The sequence below is a fragment of the Myotis nattereri genome, assembly GCF_964212035.1.
Source record: "Myotis nattereri genome assembly, chromosome: 10".
NCBI lineage: Eukaryota > Metazoa > Chordata > Mammalia > Chiroptera > Vespertilionidae > Myotis > Myotis nattereri.
The window spans coordinates 1,309,697-1,318,877 of NC_138085.1; the positions used below are offsets into that span (position 1 = coordinate 1,309,697).

The window sequence follows — 9,181 nt, forward strand, 5'->3', positions numbered from 1 at the left end:
TGGCAAATAGACATCATCCGAGGGCTGCCGGGATGCCAGAGGGATGTCTGACTGCCATCTTAGGCCCAATCCCCCCCAGGGAGCAGGCCTAAGCCAGTAAGTGGTAACCCCCGAGGGGTCCCAGACTGCAAGAGGGCACAGGCCGGGCTGAGGGACCCCCTACCCCCGGGTGCACAAATTTTTGTGCACCGGGCCTCTAGTCCTATCTAATAAAAGAGAAACATGGTAATTGGCGTACGACTGCTACCCTTCCCATTGGCTAATCAGCAAGATATGCAAATTAACTGCCAGCCAAGATGGCGGCCGGCAGCCAGGCAGCTTGAAACTAGCATGAGGCTTGCTTGCTTCAGTGACGGAGGAAACCAACGTTCCCCGCCTGCCTTGCCGGCCTTTGAGCCTGCAGTTTAAGAAACATTGTAACAAATATAGAAGCTAAACAAAACCCCAGAAACCTGCTTTCAGCGAGCCCAGGATCTCAGAGCTGGAGTTATACATTGTTTCGATTATAGAACCGAAACAAACCAGATACCTTCTTTCAGCAGCAGAAGCCTCAGAGCTGGAGCCAGAGCTAAAGCTGGCCCAGAAAAAAAAAAAGAAAAAAGGAGCGGTTGGGAGCTTCCATCACCCGCCAGCCTGAAAACAGCCCTCAACCCCTCACCCAGACTGGCCAGGCACCACAATGGGGACCCCCACCCTGAAGGGTGTGTGACCAGCTGCAAACAGCTATCATCCCCTCACCCAGACTGGCCAGGCACCCCAGTGGGGACCCCCACCCTGAAGGGTGTGTGACCAGCTGCAAATAGCCATCATCCCCTCACCCAGGCTGGCCAGGCACCCCAGTGAGGACCCCCACCCTGATCCAGGACACCCTTCAGGGCAAACCAGTCAGCCCCACCCATGCACCAGGCCTCTATCCTATATAGTAAAAGGGTAATATACCTCCCAGCACTGGGATCAGCAGAGCTGAGAGGCCTCCCGGCACCGGGATCAGCGTGACAGGGGGCAGCACCCAAACCCCCTGAACGCCCTGCGGCTCTGTGTGTGACAAGATGCGGCGCCACAACCACCCCCCCCCCCCCCATGGGCCCTGCTCTGTGTGTGACGGGGTAGAGCCATACCTCTCCATCGGCCCTGCCCTGAGTGTGAGAGTGGCGGCGCCCCAACCCCCTGATCGGCCCTGCTCTGTGGGTGATAGAGGGCGGCACCCCAAACCCCCCGCCCCCCACGGGCCCTGCTCTGCGTGTGATGGGGTAGAGCCATAACCTCCCCATTGGCCCTGCCCTGAGTGTGACAGTGGCAGCGCCCCAACCCCCTGATCAGTCCTGCTCTGTGGGTGATAGAGGGCGGCGCCCCAACCCCCTAATCCACCCTGTTCAGAGTGTGACAGGGGGCGGTGCCCCAACTCCCCTATAGGCCCTACTCTTGTGAGTGACAGGGGGGAGCGCCTCAACCCCCTGATTAGCCCTGCTCTGTGCATGACAGGGGGGAGCTCCCCAACCCCTTGATTGACCCTGCTCTGTGTGTGACAGGGTACAGAGCCCCAACCCCCCTGATGGGCCCTGCTCTGTGCATGATAGGGGGCAGCGCCCCAACCCCCTGATTGGCCCTGCTCTGTGCATGACAGGGTACGGAGTCCCAACCCCCCTGCTCTGTGCGTGACATGGGGTGGCACCGCAACCTCCCGATCCGCCCTGCTCTGTGCATGACAGGGGGCGGCGCCCCAACTCCCCAATCGGCCCTGCTCTGAGCCCGACCAGGGGCTGTACCTAGGGATTGGGCCTGCCCTCTGCCACCCAGGAGCAGGCCTAAGCCAGCAGTTCGTTATCTCCCGAGGGGTCCCAGACTGTGAGAGGGCACAGGCCGGGCTGAGGGACCCCCCCTTCCCCCCCAAGTGCACAAATTTTTGTGCACCGGGCCTCTAGTATATATATAAAACCCTAATATGCAAATAGACCGAACAGTGGAACAACCAAACAACCGGTTGCTATGATGTGTACTGACCACCAGGGGCTCACACCAAACATGGTGGGCCTCAGCTGTGGCGAGATGGTAGAGCAGGTGAACGGGAGTGCCAGACCAAGGCGCCTCTGGTGGTTACTGAAAATTCTTTGCTCCTGAGTGCCAGTCCTGCCCAGCACTTGCATCTGCTGCCAGCGCCAGCCCCGCTTGCACCCACTGCTGGCACCTGGCGCCAGCCCCAATCACTCGGCACCGTCAGTGGGTGTGAGCGGCAGCTACCAGCCCTGATCGCCCCTGAGGGTTTCTCCACCTTCCCCTGCTCCTGAGTGGCAATTGGGGCAGCAGCTGCCGCTTGCACTCATTGCTGGCGCTGGTCCAATTTCTCCGTGCCATCAGCGGGAGCGAGCAGGGCCGGCGCCATCACTGCATGGGAGTGGTGGTGGCGGGAGCGGGGCTGCTGGCAGACAGAGGACTGGGGCCTGTGGTGGGAGGGGCTGGGCAGGGACGTGGAGGATAGGCCGAGACCTGCCCCTATGCCCACTGCAGCCTCGCAGCAAACAGTTCCTTTCAAGGTGCACGAATTCATGCACTGGGTCCCTAGTTTATAATAGTAAAAGCGTAATATGCTAATTAGACTGGACGGCTGAACAGCAGAACGACTGTCCAGACGACCTTCCGGACAACCATCCGGGACCATGCTGACAGCCACTGGCGCCAGGCCAGCCAAAGCAGGTGCAATGCAATTGTTTGGGGGCCCGGCCATCACCCCATGATCACCCCACAGAGGAAGGCCCAGGCCACCAGCCGACGGGGTGATCGATTGGGAGGCTCCATGATTGCCCCAAAGAGTGAGGCCCAGGCCACCAACAGGGGGGCTGCGGTAGATGGGTGGGGCCTCCCTCTGTGAGGGTGCCGGCAGCCGGGGGAAGGAAGGCCTACTCTTGCATGAATTTTGTGCATCTGGCCTCTAGTACTGTATAAAAGATTTCATTTTAATTATTTGACTTATATCAATTTTTACTGATCATGTTCAAACTAATTTCTAGCCATCTTTATTGTTGCTTATTGCTCTCACTAGGCGCAAACTCCTCAAAGGCAGGTATATGTCTTATGTATTTGTCTCTGAGAAGATACAATACTTGGCTCAGTACCTGTTTGCTAAAGGGCATCCACTCTGGGCATTAGTGTAACACTTCTTATAGCGGTTCTGACAGATAATTATCTTAAAATCATGATTTATTTTAGAGCCACAATGTAATACTGATATAAACCCAAAATATCTTATACTGGATTCTAGTAGAACCAAGCAACAGGTTTAGAAAAACTGGAGAAAGTCTCCCTGAGACTCTCATGATTCAATTTGAGAAGCGGCCATCTCCACCGATTGTGTCTAACACCAGGGTTACACAGGAGCACCACTGCATCCCAGGTTTTCACTGGCTCTAGCCTTATTCTGACGAAATACTAGAAGCCTAAGTCTGCACTGCCTTCAAGGCTGTGTGTAACAGTTCAGATTCATCTTTGTCAGACTGGTTCTTCTGACTTCCTTACATTCATTCTGTTTTAATTCTATCCCATTCTCAAAAAGTCATGATACATTTGTACCCTTACCCCCAGTTGGGTCAAGTTCTGTGAGGGTCCTTCTTTTCCATCTTTACAGTCGCCACCATTTGGGCCCTTATATTTCTACTTGGACTCGCCCAACAGTCTAACTGGATTCTCTACTTCCAGTTTTTCTTGTGTTTAATCCATTAGTCACACTGCTACCAAACTGTTCATCTCCCTTTAAGTCAGTGGTTCAAAAAGCTGGATGACTGAGTCATCCTCTCTCCTCACTCCCCGCCCGCGCCCGCCCCCGCCCCCTGCAACACTTGGCAATATCTGGAGACATGTTGTTGTCACAACTAGTGGATAGAGGCCAGGGATGCTGCTAAATGTCCTGTAATGCACAGGACAGTCCTCCCACAACAAAGAATGATCTGACAGTCTATCGCAGCCGTGGGCAAACTACGGCCTGCAGGCCGGATCCGGCCGTTTGAAATGAATAAAACTAAAAAAGACCGTACCCTTTTATGTAATGCTGTTTACTTTGAATTTATATTAGTTCACACAAACACTCCATCCATGCTTTTGTTCCGGCCTCCGGTCCAGTTTAAGAACCCATTGTGGGCCTCAAGTCAAAAAGTTTGCCCACCCCTGGCCTATCACCTTGTTGCTTTGGGCCAGTCATTTAAATTCTTTGAATGTTAGTTTCCTCACTGGCAAAATGGGGTTAAAGTACCACCCTAAAGTGCTGTCAGGGGATTATGTGAGCCGCTGTGTAACAGTCGTCGCCAATCTTTCGGACCTCGCGGACCAGCAGTCTGTGGTCGGCGGCCACCGGCTGGCGACTGCTGGTCTAGAGAACACGGAGCAGTATGCTAAGCACTGGGCACGTTCACACATTAAAAAACTGCTGTTCCGTTCTTCATTTTTCTCAACAGAATTATTCTCACGGCAACAAGGCTGGAATGGACACTGGTGATGGGAACAAATGCTTACGAGAAGAGTTAAAATAAGAAGTGTTTTCCTGGGCCTGGATAAACTGTATGTCAATAATACAGCAAGGTTGCTGAACCATGGTTAGGACCAGTCCTGCTAGTCTGGAAAGATGGTAGTGTCTTTATAAGAAAGTGCAGATTTAAGTCCCGCCAGTGTGGCTCAGGAGTTGAGCATTGACCTAGGAACCAGGAGGTCATGGTTCGATTCCTGGTCAGGGCACATGCCCAGGTTGCGGGCTCGATCCCCAGTGTGGGGTGTGCAGGAGGCAGCAGATTGGTGATTCACTCTCATCATTGATGTTTCTCCCTCCCTCCCTCTTCCTTCCTCTCTGAAATCAATGAAAAACATATTTTTAAAAAAATGCAGATTTAGGAAACTGCAGGTTGATGAGCCTGCCATTGGAAAGAAAATGGCTACATTAGGATGTTAGAAGTGATTGAAAGGACCCAGAATCAGAGAATCCTGACCCAAATGCCAAACGGGCAGCACCGTGGATCGGATGTACCTGGAGCGCTATGTGCGATCTGATGGGCAGGCTTTTCCTGAGTCTTGGGAAGCGTGGCTTGGGTACAATGACAACTGGGTAGATCTGTAATCATTGGAATAACTGCCCAATACCAATCTAAATGAACATCTCCATTTCCTCTCCAAACCCACTTCCTTTCTGTGGCAACTGAGGAATTTTGCCTCTACATCTTAGGCCAAGCACCCCACCAGTGTCCTGGACGCCATCCCTCAAAGGCCTTCCTCTGCCGGTTTCCTCTTCTCTATCCTCCCGCTTCAAATAAGCCTCACCACCCCCACCGCCCTGGCCCCACAGCTCCTGCCCGCGCAGCACCTCCCCAGCCCTTCCAGTCAACTCAGTGTCCGCTTCCTCACCTCTCAACTGACTTCTGTTCCTGCCACTCCTCTAAAATAGGACAAGTCCAAAGACTTTCCTGTCTTCACTTTACAGTCAGGCTCTGAACTTGCATTCAAAAAGCCAAAACAGAATGAAAAACAAAAGTACTCGCAGTAGCAGCAGAAACGTTAAAAGATTCTAATAACAGTAAGTTCAGAATGAGTCATGATCTTGCGAGAACAGAAAGACATTTCTGCTGCGTACGGGTCAAAGGCACTGGGACTCAGGTCTGAAGACACCTCACAAACGGAGACTTTTAATCGATCGCCACTTCCTGAAAACGCAACCTGCTGCCCTGGGGAATGCGTGTATGTGGGAAGGCTCACCTGGCAAAAAGCAAGATCTTTTCTTGAACCAACACGGCATTAAAAATTTCATCAAAACTCAAGGCTAAACGAATCTGATGGGCAGTCAAGCCAGTATCATGACCTTTACATTCAGTAAGTGAGACAACATATCCAAACTGAAATCCAGGCCTTTTGGCTCAGAGCTAAGTCCGATTTCCCGGCTCGGCTGAGGGCGCCCAGACATGTTTTCAGAAAGTCAGAAACCGATGCCACCAAGCCCCTCTCCCCGGGGCGGGGCCGCCAGCCCGCGGTGCCCTGCGGGAAGCTCAGGTTCCGGCCCCGCCGGCTCTGGGGGACGGAGCGTGGAAAGGGACCGCGAGGAACAATCATGAGACTCGCCAGGTTGGAATCACTCGCCCCCCCCTGTGGGTTTTCATTTCTCTCGCCCCCCGGCACGGCCCTGGGGAAAAGGGCCAAGGCGAAGGTGTGATCCGTGGGTAGGCTGGCGTCCCTCCTGACAGCACCCCGGGGGTCGCCAGCAAATCCAGGGCTTCCCTGGGTCCCCGACGCCCGCCCGCCCGCTCACCCGCGTGCGACAGGGGCGCCGTGATGTTCCCGTGGCGCTCCTGGTTGTAGATCACCACCGCCGAGGCGTTCCTCCGCGCCGCCACCAACACCTTGTCCTTGAAGGTGCAGCCCCCTCGCGCCACCAGGGCGACCCAGGGCGCGGCTCCGCGGCCGCCGGACGCGGGCACCACGAAGCGCGTGTCGGGCGCGCAACCCTCAGGGTCGCCGTCCCGGGCGCCCGGGACGCCCACCAGGCCCAGCGCGCCCTCCTTGGGGGAGCTGTCGCCGAAGCGGCCGCTCTCCGAGACGCTGCACACGGTCCGGTTCGTCTGCCGATCCAGGTACTCCAGGCTCACCACGGCCGAGTACCACTCGAGCGCCTGGGCCCCGGCCGCCGGCGCGCACAGGGCCAGCGCCAGCAGCGCCGGCAGCGCCAGCGCACCGCGGGCCCCGCCGCCAGCCTTGGGCCGCCGCGCCATGGCCCCACCACCGGGAGCAGGAGCGGCCGCGCGGGCTCCCCGGGCCTGCGGGAGCGAAGCCGGCGCCAGAGGAAGCTGAGGAGAGAGGGCCGAGCGTCCGCCGCCAGCGGGAGAACGCGAACCGTGGGCGGGCGCAGCGCACGCGCACCCGGTGGAGCGCAGGGGGCGGGGCGACGGGAGGGGCGGGGTTACAGAGGAGCGCAGGGGCCAGGTGACTGGGGGCGGGACTATGGGGCAGTGGGCGGGGCTATGGGGCAATGGGCGGGGCTATGGGGCAATGGGCGGGGCTATGGGGCTATGGGCAGGGCGGCTGCGGGAGGCCCCGGTGAGTCGCCACGGGGAAGTGACCGCCCAGAAACAGGAAGCTTCTTCGCCAGGCGTGGGAACGGGATTGTGTAAAACCCTCAGCGGATGTTTATGAAGAATTTTTTAAAAAACATTTTATTTTTAATATTTTTTTATTGCTGTCAGAGGAAGGGAGAGGGGAGAGAAACATCACTGATGAGAGAAAATCATTGATCGGCTGCCCCCTATTGGGGATCAAGCCCGCAGCCTGGGCATGTGCCCTTGACTGCAGTCGAACCCAGGACCCTTCAGTCCGCAGGCCCATGCTCTATCACTGAGCCAAAGCAGCCAGGGCTGTTTATGGAGAATTTACTGTGGCAAACGACTTGCTTGTCTAAGACATTTAAAAGTCCAATTAAATTCAAAGCTTCATTTCCCAGAAATGTTTTCTACCAATTTTGTAATGCTAATGATTCCTTAAGACTTTTCTCAAGTATTATACTCACAAGAACCCTTTTATTATGTTTTTTATATATAATCTGTAGTTTTGAAATAAGTGCATCAAACTTAAATTGTATAGTAATAAATAAATAAAAAGACAAAAGAAATAGTTTGGACATAAATAAACCTGCCCTGATAACCTCTGCAGGAAAAAAAGTTGATTCTCACTCACCTCTCTCCTTGGTACAGGGCCCTGTGCAGGTCAGGTAGGTGGTTGCCACTCCCACCAGGTCTTTCCCTTGGGCCTTAAACCCCCTCACATTTTCTGTTTGTTATCAATCTGGCTTGGACTGCGTTTTAAAACTGTGCTCCAAAATGCAGGTTGGCCCTCACCCCTAAGTTTCCCTGAATTTGAAATTTCCTCTCCCTTTCCCATCAGGAGACTAGTTTTAAAAGGCTGAAAGGATCGCACGCCTAGAATAGGGAGGTAAGGGGCAGCGCTCAGAGAGTTGTGGAATGGAGTTTCTCCCTTGCTAGTGCGAGTGGTGTTCTTGGGGCGCCGCTGGCGTAAGAATTTCCGGAGGCCCCCAGAGGAGGATGAGGTGTGGTAGAAATCTTTATTTGAGTGGGATTACATTCTTCCATTTGCAAAGTCCCATTTCCCTTAAGCTAGTCCCGGGAAGGGTGAAGCTGGGGGTCAGCAGAGCTAAAAGCAACGCCACTGTCCAGTTTTCGTTCCCTGGAGTAGCTGAGTGGGCAGGGCAGCAGGCTAGTCGTCGTCCATTAGTCCATGGCGTGTGGGGTCCACGCGGCGGTGAGCCCAGGGGCGAGTGCAGAGCATGAGAGCCCCAACGCCAGGAGCTGGGCAGGAGCCTAAATACCAAATCTTCCTGTGCTGGCAGTGACCATGCCTATACACCTACGCTGGCCAGCGCCCTGTTCCCAGGTGTGGCCCGCAGGCAAGCCTGCCCCTGTCTCCTAGGCTTCACTGGGTGTGCTTCTATTCCGTTTTGTCCAGTCCCTTCCCCCAGGCTCTGGGGAACAGGTTTGGAGAGTGTTAAACTGCAGCTTTCGGGCACCAATGGCTTGCCTGTATTGTCTGGTCTCCCCTTTGCTCCTTTCCTGTTAGTTAATTAATAGCTGTGTAGGTACCATGGTATCACTAGGACCCCCTCCTGTGTTCCAGCAAAACAACATACTTGTAGTTCCCAGGACAAGCCTTGCAGTTCCATGCTGTTTTACAAATTCCTTCTCTACTCCCTGAAATCCTGCTCCTGGCTCTTGTCCTGGCAAATACCGACTTAATCTTTAAGTTTTGTGGGTCCCCCCCCCCAAATTTTCTTTATTTATTGATTTTTAGAGAGAGAGAGAGACATTGATTTGTTGATCCACTTACCCTGCACTCACTGGTTGGTTCTTGCATGTGCCCTGACCTGGGATCAAACCCACATACTTGATGGTGTGGACAATGCTCTAATCCCCTGAGCTACCGGCCAGGGCAGTCTTCTAGTTTTAACTCAAAGGTTGTTTTTTCTGTGAGACCTTCCCTGGTTCCTCCTCTTTCCATGTTGCTCATGTAGGCCAGCTCACACATTGAAGTTGTATTGCTCTCCAGTACAGTCTTTAGCCTTTTGATAATGCTGAGTTTCCTGAGGGTCGGGATTTGGTCTTTGCTGTTTTCATGACTCTGCCTCAGCTAGCAGAGCGTCAGGTGTGCCTAA

At 54.4% G+C, this 9,181-nt stretch overlaps 1 protein-coding gene across 5 annotated transcripts in view; it reads right to left on the bottom strand.

Moving 5' to 3' along the window:
• RNF149 (ring finger protein 149) overlaps positions 1-6,853 on the bottom strand; it is a 43,673-nt gene extending 36,820 nt beyond the window's left edge. For all 5 annotated transcript variants that reach the window (XM_081101630.1, XM_081101632.1, XM_081101628.1 and 2 more), the window contains exon 1: positions 6,275-6,853. In XM_081101630.1, the coding sequence (XP_080957756.1) occupies positions 6,275-6,734 (460 nt within the window). In that variant the 5' untranslated portion in view covers positions 6,735-6,853. The remainder of the gene's footprint in view (positions 1-6,274) is intronic.
• Between the last annotated feature and the right edge of the window lie 2,328 nt (positions 6,854-9,181).